The following is a 17,674-nucleotide window of genomic DNA, read 5'->3' as shown; positions in this document are numbered from 1 at the left end:
CTTAATGACATTGGCTGTATGTTTGGGGTCGTTGTCCTGCTGCAGAATAAATTTGGGGCCAGTGATACACCTCTATGATGGTACTGCATGATGGATAAGTATCTGCATGTATTTCTCAGCAATGAGGACACCATTAATCCTGACCAAATCTCCAATGCCATTTGCAGAAATGCAGCCTTGCAAAGAACCTCCACCATGCTCCACTGTTGCCTGCAGACACTCATTATTGTACCACGCTCCAGCCCTTCGGTGAACAAACTGCCTTCTGCTACAGCCAAATATTTCAAATTTTGACTCATCAGTCCAGAGCACCTGTTGCCATTTTTCTGCACCCCATGTCCTATGTTTTCGTGCACAGTTAAGCCGTTTGACCTTGTTTCCATGTCGGAGTCTGGCCAGACTTCTCCGGACAGTAGATGGGTGTACCTGGGTCCCACTGGTTTCTGCCAGCTCCGAGCTGATGGCACTGCTGGACATCTTCCAATTTCGAAGGGAAATAAGCTTGATGTCATATGATATCATCTGCTGCATTAAGTTTCCTTGGCTGACCACTGTGTCTACCATCCTCAACGTTGCCCGTTTCTTTGTGCTTCTTCAAAAGAGCTTGAACAGCACATCTTGAAACCCCAGTCTGCTTTGAAATCTTTGTCTGGGAGAGCCCTTGCTGATGCAGTATAACTACCTTGTCTTGTTGCTGTGCTCAGTCTTACCATGGTGTATGACCTGTGACAGGAAACTTCTGCAACCTCACCTTGGTAGCAGAGTTTGGCTGTTCCTCATCCAGTTTTAAGCCTCCTACACAGCTGTTTATGTTTCAGTTATTCACTGTGATCATTAGCACCTGTTTGGTATAATTGGTTGATCATACACCTGACTATAACCGTACAAATTCCCTGACTTTGTGCAAGTGTGCCTATAAGAATTGATGCTGGTTTGAAGGCAAAGGCTAGTAGCACCAAATATTGATTTGATTTAGATTTTTCTTTTGTTCGCTCACTTTGCATTTTGTAAACCAATAAAAATAAGCAATTATTATTTGTATCGTTGAAAGTATTCTTAGTTTACAGCATTTTTCACACCTGCCTAAAACATTTGCACAGTACTGTATATATATATATATATATATATATATATATATATATATGGTGGGTGACTGGGGTGATTGGGAGACCAGGTGAGTGGGTGAATGGATGATTAGGAGGCTGGATAAATGGGTGACTGGGTGAATGGATGTTTGAGTGACTGGGTGACTGGGTGAATGGGGGAATGGGTGAATGGGTATATGGGTGAATGGGTGATTGGGAGGCTGGGTGACTGGGTGATTGGAAGGCTGGGTGACTGGGTGATTGGGAGGCTGGATGAATGGGTGAATGGGTGAATGGATGATTGGGAGGCTCGGAGACTGGGTGGTTGGGAGGCTGGGTGAATGGGTGAATGGGTGATTTGGAGGCTGGGTGAATGGGTGACAGGGTGAATGGTTGTTTGGGAGACTGTGTGACTGGATGAATGGGAGGATGGGTGACTGGGTGAATGGATGATTGGTAGGCTGGGTGAATGTGTGATTGGGTGAATTGGAGACTGGTTGACTGGGTGACTGGGTGTTTGGGTGATTGTGAGACTGGGTCACTGGGTGATTGGGAGGCTGGGTGACTGGGTGAATGGGTGTATGGGTGAATGGAAGGCTGGGTGACTGGGTGATTGTGAGGCTGGGTGAATGGGTGAATGGGTGATTGAGAGGCTGGGTGACTGGGTGATTGGGTGATTGGGAGGCTCGGTGACTGGGTGATTGTATGGCTGGGTGAATGGGTGATTGGGAGGCTGGGAGGCTGGGTGAATGGGAGGCTGGGTGACTGGGTGAATGGGTGAATGAGTGATTGGGAGGCTGGGTAATTGGAAGGCTGGGTGACTGGGTGATTGGGAGGCTGGGTGAATGGGTGAATGGATGATTAGGAGGCTGGATGAATGGGTGACTGGGTGAATGGGTGAATGGGGAAATGGGTGATTGGGAGGCTAGGTGACTGGGTGATTGGGAGGCTGGGTGACTGGGTGATTGGGAGGCTGGGTGAATGGGTGAATTGGTGAATTGGTGAATGGGTGATTGGGAGGCTGGGAGACTGGGTGGTTGGGAGGCTGGGTGACTGGGTGATTGGGAGGCTGGGTGACTGGGTGAATGGGTGATTGGGAGGCTGGGTGACTGGGTGAATGGGTGATTAGGAGGCTGGGTGACTGAGTGATTGGGAGGCTGGGTGAATGGGTGACAGGGTGAATGGTTGTTTGGGAGACTGTGTGACTGGGTGAATTGGAGGATGGGTGACTGGGTGAATGGATGATTGGTAGGCTGGGTGAATGTGTGATTGGGTGAATTGGAAACTGGTTGACTGGGTGACTGGGTGTTTGGGTGATTGTGAGACTGGGTCACTGGGTGATTGGGAGGCTGGGTGACTGGGTGAATGGGTGATTGGGAGGCTGGGTGACTGGGTGAATGGGTGTATGGGTGAATGGGTGAATGGGTGATTGGGAGGCTGGGTGACTGGGTGAATGGGTGATTGGGAGGCTGGGTGACTGGGTGATTGTGAGGCTGGGTGAATGGGTGATTGGGAGGCTGGGAGGCTGGGTGAATGGGTGATTGGGAGGCTGGATGACTGGGTGAATGGGTGAATGGGTGATTGGGAGGCTGGGTGATTGGAAGGCTGGGTGACTGGGTGATTGTGAGGATGGGTGAATGGGTGACTGGGTGACTGGGAGGCTGGGTGAATGGGTGACTGGGTAACTGGGAGGCTGGGTGACTGGGTGACTGGGAGGCTGGGTGACTGGGTGACTGGGTGACTGGGTGAATGGGAGGCTGGGTGACTGGGTGAATGGGTGACTGGGTGATTGTGAGGATGGGTGAATGGGTGACTGGGTGACTGGGTGACTGGGAGGCTGGGTGAATGGGAGGCTGGGTGACTGGGTGAATGGGTGACTGGGAGGCTGGGTGACTGGGTGAATGGGTATCTAAGTGACTGGCTGACTGAGTCAGTGATTGGCAGACTGAATGCCTTTCATTCAGAGAAAGTCCTATGATTATGCCATCTCTCTTTCCAGACTCTCTCTTTCCAAATTATAAAATGATGGACACAATCTCAGCTAATGATTTCTGCAGTACTAGCCAATAATTCTGGTTCAACTTATTTTCCTGTTGTAAACCTTTACTTCACTGGTCGAGTATTGTTAGCAAAGAGCAATTGTAGTATACTGTATAAAAACCTAAGAGACATGGAAGGATGACCTTCAGTATAATGTCTGGAAGCAGCTGCTTTCAAGAATTTATCTAGAAACTTAACAACAAGTACAAATACAAAGTTCAGATGAACATGATCACCACAAGATCACTGCCAATTTTAAGACACCGATGAAGGAGAGAATGTGGCTATATGAATATAAATCCACACATGTACTAAATAGTTGAAGTTGCCAAGATTCAGGGTTTATAATAACATATCACATTCAAAAAAATACAAAGACATGGATAAATATCCCAGCTTTGTCCTTAAAAATCTTTGCCTTGTAATGTTTTAATAAACATTTTTTCTCACTGCTTTCTACAGATGCTCAGTTACACAAACAAACACACAATCCCTTGCACCAATGCACAAATTACAGCCTTCCAAGCAAAATAAATGCCTTCCATTGTTAGCATTATGAAATGATAAGTGTGAAGAACACATTGTAACATATGACACAAGATGGGGAGATCTGGAGGACACACTCGTAGCTTTTCAGAGACGAAGTGCAAACACATGGGCCTATCCAACCTCCAGCAGCAGACTGATTTTACCATAACTCCACTATAACACAAACACAAGTAAAGCCAGCACATCAGGTGCTTGAGAAGCACAGCACCGGAGGAGCAGGACATCAAAGCAGGCATGGGCATTGCGAATGGGGCCCTCCAGACAGGAGTGGGGTAGTTCACTCAGCATCCACCACTCACCTGTGCTCTACAGAGCACAACTCCACAAAAAGCGGCATCTCAGAGCACTGTCAGGGTGTCAACTAAACTAAGTAGTGTAGTGGGTGCACAGAGGGCGTGTCAGGTGAGGTGGGGGTCTAGTACTGCCATGGAGGATGAGGGGTTTCAGTGTTTTTGGGTATCATGAAGGCTCTAAGGTGCTGATATAAGTGGCAGAAATACAGCATAATACTGGGTGGGTGTTCAACTGAACAGGTGCCAGAGTTCTGGGGCAAAAGGGTACAGGGAGAGAAAATATGACAGAGGTGAAAGCAATAAATATTAAATGCTTCCAGACGTTGAGAGAGGGAGAGACAGAGAGATAGGGGGGATGTAGATGCAAAAATATAAAGGGAGAAGTTTGTACCAGATCTGATCAGTGCCTGAACTAATGCAGTTTTATATGTGGATGAAGAATGAGTGTGTTTGTGTGTGTGTGTGTGTGTGTGTGTGTGTGTGTGTGTGTGTGTGTGTGTGTGTGTGTGTGTGTGTGTGTGTGTGTGTTTCTGGGAGAGAGAGAGAGCGAGCGAGCATTATATCAGTCCGCTGTGTTCCTCCCCCCAGTAGCCCAGTGAACCCCACATGCTCCATATTTACTAACCCTGTAGACTGTTTGTTTACAACATGCAGGAAGAAAGACTTTATATGCAATGACAAATAAGCAAATCAGCACAGGTACACCACATCTAAGACAACTACTATCACCTGGAAACTGATGTGTGATAGCTTCAAGATTCATGGGACATTGTTAGCAGCTCTTCAGTTAACATTCCAAAGAATTTCTGGGTCATTAATCTCTCTCTCTTTCTCTCTCTCTCTCTCTCTCTCTCTCTCTCTCTCTCTCTCTCTCTCTCTCTCTCTCTCTCTCTCTCTCTTTCTCTCTCTCTCTCTCTCTCTCTCTCTTTTTCACACACAAGCACACACATACACACACACACACACACACACACACACACACACACACACATCTGTCAAAGATCCAGTCTTGCAGGGGAGAAGACCACTGCTGAAGGACCATTGCCTGTACACACAGCTACAGTGACAAGCATGCCATCCCACACATTAACATTACTAGGAAGAAGATCTACAGATCCAGAGCATGGAGACTTACAGGAATTCCTCTTGCTGCTGCCGGCAGACCCCGGGGCAGACATCCAGTTGTAGGCAGAGGCAGACGAAGCTTGCGCTGGCTGGACAGATGTGGGGCCAGGGAGGGGGTGGACAGATGGGAGAGCCTGCTCACTGTGTCACGCACCTGCCATGCATCCCAAGAGGCTTCAGGAGCCGGTGTGGCACACTAACACGCTCACATACACACACACTCACTCCCCGATGGCCCTGTACACACACGCACGTTTCCACGGGGTGGTGATGCTGCTGTGTGCATGTGTTGCTGTCAGAGACGGCGGCGTGTGCACGCGTGCAGCTCTCTGCCTGTCTGACTGACCGGGACGCAGAGCAAACTGTGTGTAGTAGGCTGGGAATGTACCACTGAGTCAGGATGAGGGGGAGCTCACCTAGAGAGAGAGGAAGAGGGAGAGGGAGTGATGAAAGAAAGAGAGAAACAGACAGAAGCAAAAGGGAGAGATGCAGAGAGTGAGAAGAGAGACACAGGGGAAAAAGGGAAGCTTATAGAAAGAGAAATCAAGGTCTGTTGTTTTGTGTCATAAACACACATCTCTACTCAGCAATCCTACTCAATCCAATATGCCTTAACATCAACAACAGCCCAGGGGTCTGTGTGTGCTGGAACTGCATTTCTGCTCAATGCTCACCTGACACACACATGCAGGTGTGAACATTGAGGTCATAGCAGGCAATTCTTATATAGTTAGGATTTTGTCTTTGTACGGGATTTGCCTGTAAAAAAAAAAAAAAATTCTCCCAGAGCAGTAAAATATTCATTTAAAATTACAGTTAGCTGTTAAAAGGAAAAGTAAAGCAAGGTACCAAGGCCATAATCGATTATGACAGGTGATGTGGTGATGTCCTCCAGTGTCCCTGTCTGAGTCTCCACAGCACATCAAGCAGTACAGGGGACCACACTCATTGGGATAATAACTAAGAACTTCGTGACAGCCCTTCATGAGTCATTTAAGACATGTTGTAGTATGGGGATCTTTCAATCATCATCATCATCAACAAAGTTGGAAGTAGGAATAAGGAGCATATTTTAAAACGTAATGATGTACTTCGGATGTTATGCCATAGTCATAACATAACAATCAGAACACTGATTGCGTGTTCTTGTGATTGTGTGGATGAGTGGAAATTTTAGGAATACATGATAATGTCATTGCTAGTTCTGCTGTGTATTATGAGCTACTGTGAGAATAAAGGCATACGTACCATACAGTCAGCCAGTCAGTCTATAACGTCTAATTCTGACTTTGACTCTGATAAATTTATTTATTTTCATATGACAGATGCCTGGCTATGCCCTGCTGGTTGTGCTTTAATAATTTCTGTTTTATAATTTTAATATAAAACATATTTCCACTTAATTGGTTAGTTCAGTATGAAGAAATTTACTTTGGCTACTGTAGTTTTGGGCAGATGCTTTTACAGAATTTATCCAGTCATTTAACTTAGCAGCAAAGCATTGTCTTATTGCTAATCCAAACTTGATGATTAGTGGTGTGTGCTGGTTCTCATCAAGTTAATTGGAAATCACAGCGAACCTGTGGACCAGTTCAAACATTTTTTTCCACTGCACGTCCGGACAAACCTCCGCTGGGGCTCCCTCCTTCAGGTGACATACCTTCCTCATTCAGTGACATCTGTATTATGGTGTTGTGAAAAAATAAGAATTGCTAAAAGAATTCATGTCCCCTACATATATGCATATTTGTCTGCAATAGGTAAACAGAATGGAAGCTTTTACAGACCAGACTGATTCTATCAGCACATGAAAATGTCACTCATAATGTAAGTGATGGCTCTCACAGTCATTTCATTTCCCCTTGATGTCCATTCATATGGTCCTGGATGAAATTTAGCATTGCTTGCATGGAGCACATAATCATTAAACGACCCAAACACAAGTTCCAAGATCCCACAACAAATATTGAACTAGCACTGAACGAACATAAGTGTTTTATTCCAATTATACTGTTCAATATAAAAAGTAGTAGTTTAGGAGAACCCTGTGGAACTGGTGGTTAATTGTAGTAAGAACAATCCAGATTAGAACATGGATGTGCTGATGAATGCACCTAAATTACTTGTTTGGTCCAACCGATGTGTCACCTGCTGGTTTGCTCTTTGCTCTGTTGGAATCAGGAGTGCTCCTTGGTTCTCACCTAGAGAGGCTGACGCTGTTAGGCAGTTTATCAGCATCACAGGGCCCATGTCACTGAAATCCACATCTGTCAGAGTGTCTGGCTTCACCCTACGCCTCATCTAAATAAATCTCACCTCTGTAACGCTGCTGGCCCGAGTGCCGTAGGGCGCGAGGCAGGACGCACAGACCTCCTCGTTCATATGGGACATTTATTAACATGAAACACACACTACACGACAGGCACTCACAAATGTTGACAGTGAACATGATTACACGATTTTACATTTTTACGAAGTACACACTAACAAAGGTGATCACACAAACAGATGTTACGGCTATCTCAAATAGTTACAAAAACGGATGTTGACGTTAAACGACTTACGTAGCGATAATGACCAAAAGGAAGTTCACACGGACACGAGTTTAAATAGACACGGCAACGCTTGACAAAGCCTGAGCACATGTGTGCAATCCCAGGGGGGCGTGGTTACTAAACAGATAAACAATACACCTGTGGCGGGCTGTACCACGTGACTTATGGGGAAGGAGCAGTCCGTGGCACCCACCAAACTGCACACATTATCACCGAATTGATCACTCTGTCTATTAATGTCATCCGTGGGTGAAAGAAAATATGGCATCGTATAAAAAGCACAAAAGAGAAGATGTAATCATCACTGTACACTTTTCCAACCTATCCTGTTCAGACTGACCCAAAATTATGCAAAGCATTCTAAGTCATCTTGTTTAGTGTCACTATAGTCAGCATTGTCTGATAATGGTTATGAGCACTAATGCAAACCAACATCAATCAAGCATTAGGAGAAAAGGCTAGTGCAGGAACATCCACTCCACTTCTTTATCCAAAAAGGCTCAGTAGCAACTTTAGTCATACATGGCTTTACCGGTAGATTTTATGTTAAGGCTTATCAGAGCTTAGCTTTAACAGCGTGTGGCAGACACTCTTATCCGGAGCAATATGTATGCTGTCTGAGAAATGAACCCATGACCCTGGGTCTGGAAGCACACTGCTCTAGTTGTTCTACCAGGTAAGCTACTGGAGCATGATGGGATCAGATGATGCGTATTCAAACTCCACTACCCAGAATACCCCAGGCAGTCATGTGGAGAGCCATCAACCAAACTCCAACAATCCAGTGTGACTTGTAGGCTATCTACATCTTCTGAGTATTGATTGTGTCAACCTGTTCCTCATTATGTTCTCACGTTTAAACCTGATCTGTTCACTTCTGCTTTGTAAAGTATTGACGCAGTTTGTGTTCATACTGTGCACTGATTTTGTTTTGATTGTGGTCTGGTTCTGACATTGCTTGTTTTGTGGATTACGTCTGTTTGGAATTGCCCCTCTATTATTTGTAGCCTGATCATTACTGAACTATTCTTGCTCTGGAAACTCCCTGTTAGAATTGTTTGCTTTACTCTGGTGTTGATCCTTGCATGTCTAACGTTAATGACTCTGGACTGTCCTGTTGTCAGTATATTTTACTTGTGATCATCTGCGTATTTCTGTCTTGTCATATCAATACGGAAAAAATTCCTCAGTGAGCCACTGCTGTGGTCAGCCTTGAAAATATCTTTTAAAAAGTTATCAGCTTCATGAGGATTGCAAATGATACTTTTTTATTTTGTGCTTTGTCATATTTTATTTTTAAACACTGACCCTCAAAATGAATTCATTTAAAGTGTTATTGGTTTTACTGTATCTAGGAAACTATTCTATAAGAAAAACTGAATTTATATTTTTTTATTAAACCCCTGTTTTGTTAAAGCTCCATGTTTACACACATGAAAGATACTACCCTAACAGGACACAATGGGCTTATAAAACCTCTACCTGTGATTCATTTTAAAAACTCACCTTTCTGGATAAAAGACTTGTAATTCAAATACCACTGAACAGACTGTGAATCTGAAGCAAGGCTGCGAAAATCAAGACCATACAGCATTCTAAGGAAATTAGAGATAATGTTATAGGCATTCTTTATTTTAGGAAAAGGCTAAAATAATATTGAAGTGTTTGAATATCTCAGTAAACACTGCTGTGAAGAAACAGAAGTAGCATCCTACCACCTACACACCATCCGTCAAAACTCAGCTTCGGAACAAGAGGTGGACTTATGAGGGACGCTACAGACTAACTGACAAACATTTTGGAAGAATTCGGAGTCTGAGACTGGGGTTAAGCTGTCCCAGTCAGTGATATCATGATATCATATTGTTATATCATGAACAGGTCTGTGTGGAACAGTGGTGCAATATACAGCGTGATATTACAAGACAACCTGTTTCTCTGCTAAAAAGTTAAAGAGAAAATTCACCTTTTGGCAGGACAATAATCCAAGGCACCAGGCCAAAGCAACACAGTAGTAGTTAAACAACAAAAAAGTGAATGTTCTGCAATAGCCAAGTCAATATCCAAGCTTAGGTACGACACTGTTATTATTCCTCTCCATCTATATATGCTCCAACTCCATCGCCCCACTAGCCTTAAAACTCCTTCAGTCTTATATTGAGAAAAGACTAGAAGTGTCTCCTGCCATAAGAGAATCGTCAGGTACCACAGGCAAGACATGGATTTTCAGACCTGGAAAACAGCTGACCATTTGACCTACATCAGTTTATGCTTTATATGTGTTTGCATGAATGGTGTTTACAATAGTGTTTAAAGTTCAAATGTATATAAAACACCTGAAAGAGATCGATAGAGGTGGTCAGAATGTATACAGGTACAGGACAACTGACTTCAGTCTACAATAGTGGTGTCAGGAGTGATGGATTACATCTTACTGTTGAGAATAAAATGTATGGCAGCCTATTTGGTTGCGCTATAGAGTAGGTGTGAGTAGGCATGTACTGATATAGTGATCAATGAGTACATTTACATGCACCCAGCAGCCCAACTAAACTCTTAGTCGATCTTAGAAACTGGACAGAACCAACACATAAAGCTGTATGAAAAAAAAAGTGTTGTACAGTAGAGAAAAAAAAAAACACCATTTCATAGTCTGGTTGGGGATTTAAGCAGGGTTAGGAGGTTAAAATAGGTTTGGGGAAGGGTTTTTAAGGAGATTTGGGTAGAGGGTTAAGCAAAGTTGTGGGGAGATGTGTTAAATTAATCAGGGTTACAGAGAGGGGGCCTTTAAATAGGGTCAGGTGGGTTTTGAAGAGGGGTATCCACACCTCTTTGAAATCTAAGATCTTAGTCTCCTTGCCTCAGAGAGCCAACCTCTTACTGGGGCTAGTGCTTGATTTGCTCTCAAGATAAACAAACATAAGAATGTCTGAAACTCCATCTCTAATTGTATATATGTAGTATATCTTCAGACAGGGTTAGGCGTGCATTTGGTTGACAATCTGCTTCTCTTACACTCAAACCCTGCACATGTGTGACCAAACAAATGCATGGATCAGACACCATGATCAGTCATGTTGCTGTCTTGCTCTAAATCACATTAAAGAGCACCCGCAGTTCTATGAAAACAAAGCCCCATTTTCCCTTTGAATATTTCAGCACAGAGATCAGAGCATTCGCTCTGATAGGTGATGCATATGGTACCCGTGAGCTGGTTATTTTCATTCACTGCCCTACTCCACTTGCAGCATGTCCGCAGTAGCTGCGGGGTAAGCCCCCCCTTCTGTAGACGCTCTTAACGCGGCCGTTTGAATGGACGCTGAATGAGAATTCCTCCCCTTATTGTGTCCCTGTGTCCCTGACCTGCACTTCAGTCAGTTGACATCAGACAGGCTGCTGCTGACAATGAAACACTTTATAGCAGCAGGTTATAAAACTGGTAGGCTAATACAAACAATTATCTGAACCTCATCTCCAGAGAGAGAGAGAGAGAGAGAGAGAGAGAGAGAGAGAGAGAGAGAGAGAGAGAGAGAGAGAGAGAGAGAGAGAGAGAGAGATATCTTGGCTATAACAGTGTAATTTCCAGGCCTGAGATCTCTGAGTGTGTTTTCCATTCCATACCTTACATCCAGGTCATATGCAGCATCCTGTTCTATAGATAATTATTTAGATCACATCATGTGAGGGGCAACCACACAACACAGAGTTTAACATGAATGTGAGGAGACTCTTGCATAAATTTTACATGGATTATGCAGAAACTTAATGTGCCTGTCGTGAGAGGATTAGGCAAAACATTGTGTAATACCATCCATAATTTGGGAGCTTTTGGATGGAGTGGATGTGACCTTTCTTCATTAACTGTCAAGGAAGTCTTATTTAATCCAATTGCTACACTTCTCTCTATGTACAATCCAGCAAAACCCAGTGTGCATTTAATACAACTAGCACTGATTTCAAATTTATTTGTGTTCAGCTGCACTTAGTTTTAAATTTTAATAAATTTCTAATTACATTTATAAATAAATTTATAAATTTATAAATAAAGTTTAATTAATTTTTGCTGTGCAATGTATGTTTATTATAAAATAAATGGTAAGTACCATTTTATGTTGATATTAATTTGTATGCAGGGTTTTTTTTTGTTGTTTTTTGGGGGGGTTTTGGCAACTGATCTAATTTTTTGTGGCAAACTATTAAATCATTCTTTGGAGATCAGAATATACAGTATGAGGAGAATAGCCTATACTAAACAACCATACTCTTCCATATTCTAACATTTACGTGTAATCCCATTGTATGGCACATTTATTTTTTTCTAACGCTTTGCATTAACCACTGCAGGACTGGGAGCAGACTTGTACCAATGGGGCAAAGGAGTTTACAAGACCTCAGGCCGCCAGTCTGAAAGATCCATCACCATGAAGGTGGGAGCTGGTTGCTAGGCGATGCCATGCTCCAGGCAACATTGCTTAGTTTTTTTGTTTTTTTTTTCTCACAGTTCCATTGGCACTTGCTGCACACAATCAGAACTGGAGTGCTCTGTTTGCTCAGGGTCCCATGATGTTGCTGGAGGAAAACACGACCACTATAAAGACCAGAAACTAGCTGCAGTTCTAACAAGTCAAGAATCCCAAAAAGGTTTGGGAGGCAACACTACTATACCTGAGGCAGGGAGAGGGACAGAGAGAGAGAGAGAGAGAGAGAGAGAGAGAGAGAGAGAGAGAGAGAGGATGGAAGATGTGTGGCAGCTGTTCTGTCGCTGCTCCAGGTGTCTGGACTTTGGATGACTTTATTATTCGGTGTAAGTGGGTGTGGTTCAGCTGCACATGTCCATCGGAGCAGCTCTGCTGAGCATCAACCATGGAATCGTCAAAGAGAGCGACATGTCCATAGCACTAGAGGGGTGGGGTGAGCTATTCCAGTGTTAAACACACAACAGCAGGTGTTAGTGCCATGAAATAAGTACTCAAGAACTAACAAACACACACACACACACACACACACACACACACCCCACACACACACACACACACACACACACACACACACACACACACACACACACACACACAGCAGTTTGTGGATGTAGTTTGTTGCCATATCTTATGCAGGCCATCTGTTGTCTTTCTCCAGCCTTTTGGAGAGACACACAGATATTATTTCATTAAGAAGCCAACATTGCATCCACATTCATCTTTGCTGTGTAAAATTTCAGTATGGGAGATCGTTGAGAGACGTAAAGCAACTTGACAGCTTCTGAAATGCATTAAGTTCCTAAAAATGAGAATAAAAAGTCTCATTGTATATGACTCTGGTATATATTGATCAACTTGCCAGATCACTTTGGCCATGTTGAAACATATTTGCTTTGAAGATTAAACTTGAAACACATAGACATTACAGGGGCTGTTGTGAAACTAAGGAACTGTATGTCCTTTTTGAAATAAGTAGAATAGAAGGAAATATATTGCAACAAAATTATATTGCTGTAGTTCAGCACTCCATGTAATTGCTCTCTGTTCTTTTTAGTCTATGTGTTTCAAATTGCTAGTAGGGAGACTTGAAGCCATTGTAACTTTTAAAACACACAAAATAACAATAATTACTGTCTTCTTTCAGAGAATGTACCGTACATCTTAGGGTATTTATAAGAGTAATTTAAAAAAAAAACATTTTTACATGCCATTTCCTTTTGTGCTACTGAAGCATCCTTAAGGATGATCTCCACCTGTAATTTCTAGAGCACAAACTTTTCCACCCCAACTGTATCCAGATCTGTTTATCTATTACTTCGTCCAAACATCAGATAAAAACATGGCTCCCTCCTCACTGTAACCTCCCACCCTCTACACATTGCAGTTTCTCTGTGCTCTTGTATGTTCGGTGTATTGATGATTGGTGCGTTGCAGTGACTTCTTTCACCTGATGTTTTGTGAAGCCACCTTAAGCTTTGTTAAAAGCATGAAACCGTATTAAAACTGAAAACTAACTTAAAACTATTATTAATATTGTTGTCAATGTTATCTTTGTTGCTGGGGGATTTTAAACACACATAACCACATGCTCCTCAGCTCATAAAGAAAGTCTCAATTTGTCCTTTACGTAGTCTACTGACTCAGGGAGGACTGAGTGATCTGATGATCAGCTCCTCTGTGAGTAATACCCTCGCTCTCTCAGCGCCTGACACAGGAAACTAATCAGCACCAAGAAGGGCAGCAAAGATACCGGCCAATAACGCTCATCAATTGGGAATAAACATCTTTTATTGGCCTCTGGAAAAACAAGTGTGTTGGCCGCGGACTTCTTCAGGAGGCTGAGACACCAGAAACGTCGGGTCTTCACACTTCCCCAGTGTGTGGTCTTAAAAGGGCTTAATATATGAAGAAAAGGGGAAAAAAATTTCATTCATAATTAAAGTCGGTTCAGACACCTCCTCAGTGTGGCGGCAATTCTGCTAGTGGGAAAACCTGAGTTTTAATCTTTATAATTCAATGTGCTTCTGCCTTCTGAGATGTTTGAAAAGACAAAACTCATAGAGCGCTTTGACATGTCAGCTTTTGCACTGTAAATGTGAGGGGAATGGGTTCTCCCCAGCGTGTCCGACAGCCTAAGTCTTCATTAGCCTGAGCCAGCTAAATCCATACAGGCAGCACAGGCTAAAGCTACTGGCTTAATCCACACTCTCTGCCAACAGCGAACTGCCTTTAGCTAGTGGCAGGCTTGAGGCTTATCAAACAATGCAAAACAGCTTAACTCTAACAGCTCCACAAACACTCCACACATCTCACCACAGGCTCGCTGTCTCAGACCACTACAACTCCCTCTGTGAGCTGGTTGGGTTTTGACTGAAATATCTTGGGGTAGAGTTCAAAAAAGCCTCTCTGCTCTGTCATGAGCTCTGGGTGTGGCAGGGATCGCTGTCCAGGGTGTTACACAAACGTAGAGGAATTCAATCTCTGAAGTGTCTAACTCGCTTTTGATGTTGGCCCATGGCAATTTAAAGGTGGATTTAAAAGTGGATTCAAGTTCCACAGTTTGAAAGCAGTGAAGCTTTGCTTTATCTGTAAGCACTTAGGAAAAAGTGACTTAACCCCCCAGATATACACAGAAGAAGCTGTAGTGAAGACTCTGAGTACCTTGCTAATAGCTAAAACAGAGAGGACATTAAAGAGAGAGCATTTGTAAAGCAGCTACCATTCAAGAGGATGAGGGAGGCCTCACAGAACAGAGGAGCTATGTGTGCTAATGATACCTAAGTCATGGCTTCACAAGCTGAAGCAGGACAAGCCACTTAACAGCCTCAATCACAGTAGGGACTGCTGACCCACAACATACAAAAGCCTTATAACACACAGCACTGTACACAACACCGTTGCGGCATTGGAGCTCACCATCTGGAAGGAGAAGAATGACAATCACTTGGCCACAGTGGCTGAACAGACCAAGTTTCAGCCCTGGGGACTTGTGCAGTGAAAGATTGAAGTATATATTCAACTAATTGACTCTGAGTGGAACAAGTGTGTTGTTCTTCTGACACGAGTTAGTGAGAGACCATAAAAAAAAACCTGAGCTGTGATTCTAAGTGAGAATGGAGTGCAGGGGAAGGCAAAACATGCAGAGATAGCAGAAGAACTTAACAGAGGGAGAGAGAGGGAGGTAGAGAGAGGGAGAGAGAGAGAGAGAGAGAGAGAGAGAGAGAGAGAGAGAGAGAGACAATGACAAAAGTGTGAAGAGATAAAGGCGCAGAGAGAGAGTCTCGCCGCATGCTAAATGCGACAGAGGCTGTCCTCTCGTGAATGGGTTGGTTTGTGTATGTGTTCTTTGTGTTGTGCACGCATGTGTGTGGGTGGGCATGATTTGAACATTTTGTGGGGACTGGACGTCGTTATGGTGACAAAAAAACAATAATTACATTTAGTATACCAACATTTAGCTACAGTAATAGAGTAGTACCTGACAGGAATAGAAATACCGAAATACTGTATGAATATATATATTCCAGGTGAGATTCCAGGTAAGTAACAGCGTTACTGCAGTGTATGGTAGTAAGAGATGTAGAGCTGCTTGCACAGCTGATGAAGGACCTCTATCCTATTTCTCCGGAAACTCTGTGTACTTTACTATAGTTTTCAGCGTGTGTGTGTGTGTGTGTGTGTGTGTGTGTGTGTGTGTGTGTGTGTGTGTGTGTGTGTGTGTGCGTGTGTGTGGAGGTAGGAGGCTAAGTGATGTCTGATGGAGCAGTAACTCAATTAAAGGATTAGCATTACATTAGGGCTCTGAGAACAAGCTTTCTCATCTACCAGTCAGTCCCAGCTAGCATGGACTATTGCTCTAGTATCTTAACAGTTCAGGTGTACTTCATTTTTTAAAGCATTTTATATGATTTTTTTCCTATCACTATTATGGAGCCTGCTCAGAACAGCAGCACATGACCTCTCTGAATGTTTTCTCCCTTTTAACTATTGACATCCTGTTCTGCTTGAAAGAACACAGAAGGAACTATCCATCCTTTTACAGTTTCTAATGGAAGATGTATAATAATGATGCTGATGCTGATGATGATGATGATGATAATGATGATGATGATGATGATGATGATAAAGGTGAACATGATGATGAAGATGAAGAAGATGAAGATGACGATGATGATATATTTAGTCAGAACAGCACCTTTTAAAATCTAATTTACATGTAAAAGATATAATGCAAAATTTTGATTGAAAGAAATAAGGTGCAAAGTATAGAAAAATAAGATTAATAAAAGGGCAATATGAAAGTGCATTTTACAGTGTTAAAAGACAAACTGATGTATTAATTGACTTCTTTAGTGAATAAGTCCATTTTCATATTTTTTTTTTTTAAAGACTCTAATGCTGTCCAGTGATTTCAAACTTTCAGTTGGAGAATTCTGCAGGGTAGGGCCATAATAACTAATGGTGAACTTACTCCGCTTCAGTCTGGCTTCTGGGTGGACTGGTAGAATCCTGTTAGAAATGGACAAGCAAGAGCATATCCAACTATTATATCACTAAAGCAGGGCCAGGACTGCGTAAAGACCAATAAAAGGATGTTAAAATCAACCCTGAAAGATGTATGTAGCCGGTGGAGAGACCGGAGAAGCGAACTAATATAATCCCTCTTTCCGGGAGCTGCAGGTCATTAATGGAGCTCTTGCGTAGGTCTGATAAGGGAGTTCTGTAATAATAAAGCCCAACTGTAACATACACACATATACAAGTTCTCCAGTGTTAACAATGGATAGAATATAAGACTTCAGTGATATTCCAGAGATCATAATAATGTCTTATAGACATCACCAGTATGGTTGTTGAAACTGAGGTCACTGATAAAAAAAAAAATAGCTCCTATATTCTTGATGTAGTTTTTGGACTTCACAGGAAAGTAGTCCAAATCAGTCTCTCACTAGAACCTGTGTCTTATCTTAGTTCAGTTTCAGGATGATCTGATATATCTTAATGTTGATGTAATCTATGCAGTCCAATAAGGATCCAGTAGACTCACATGATCATCAGACAGTGCTAAGGACACATCCAGTGTGGTAGTTGGCACTGAAGTCTAGACATGTCTAAGAGCCAAGATAGGCCAGGGGCCAAATGTGGTACACTGCAGTCTGCAGTGTATCACTCTGGTATTTATGTCTGCAGCATTGTGCCTAATTCCCCAACAGGGGGTGCTGATGCTCTGATGGGACTTCTTTTTCTTTGACAGCTACACCGCCTCCAACTCATATAGGCGCATATAGTTGTTTTGGAGTGACACAGTCTGTTACTTTCTAAAGTTTTTTCTTCAGTAGACACTTGCTTGATCTACTTTAACATCAAGATTTGTTAATATAGAACCTAAATGTGTGATTATGTCAGCATACCAATTAGAAAAGTGTTTGTTTCTGACAATAGACTGTTGCTGATATTTTAAAACGTCTTAAAGATTCATGCTTATATTGTACTTCAGACATGTTTGTTTACTATCACCACACCTTCCTTGTTACTTTTAAGATGTTTGC

The 17,674-nt window shown here is 42.8% G+C and overlaps 1 protein-coding gene across 2 annotated transcripts in view; it reads right to left on the bottom strand.

Annotated features, from left to right (window-relative positions):
- Nucleotides 1–5,442, bottom strand: part of dtnbp1b (dystrobrevin binding protein 1b) — a 23,678-nt gene extending 18,236 nt beyond the window's left edge. For both annotated transcript variants that reach the window (XM_027019722.3, XM_081703867.1), the window contains exon 1: nt 5,103–5,442. Coding sequence is in view for 1 of the 2 variants with exons in the window: in XM_081703867.1 (XP_081559993.1) it covers nt 5,103–5,145 (43 nt within the window). In the remaining variant the exon portion in view is untranslated. The remainder of the gene's footprint in view (nt 1–5,102) is intronic.
- Nucleotides 5,443–17,674: the final 12,232 nt, after the last annotated feature.

The sequence above is a fragment of the Electrophorus electricus genome, chromosome 2 (genome assembly GCF_041902795.1).
Source record: "Electrophorus electricus isolate QZ-2024a chromosome 2, ASM4190279v1, whole genome shotgun sequence".
NCBI classification, from domain to species: domain Eukaryota; kingdom Metazoa; phylum Chordata; class Actinopteri; order Gymnotiformes; family Gymnotidae; genus Electrophorus; species Electrophorus electricus.
Note: the sequence above shows the minus strand (reverse complement) of the source record. Positions and strands in the feature narration are given on the sequence as shown.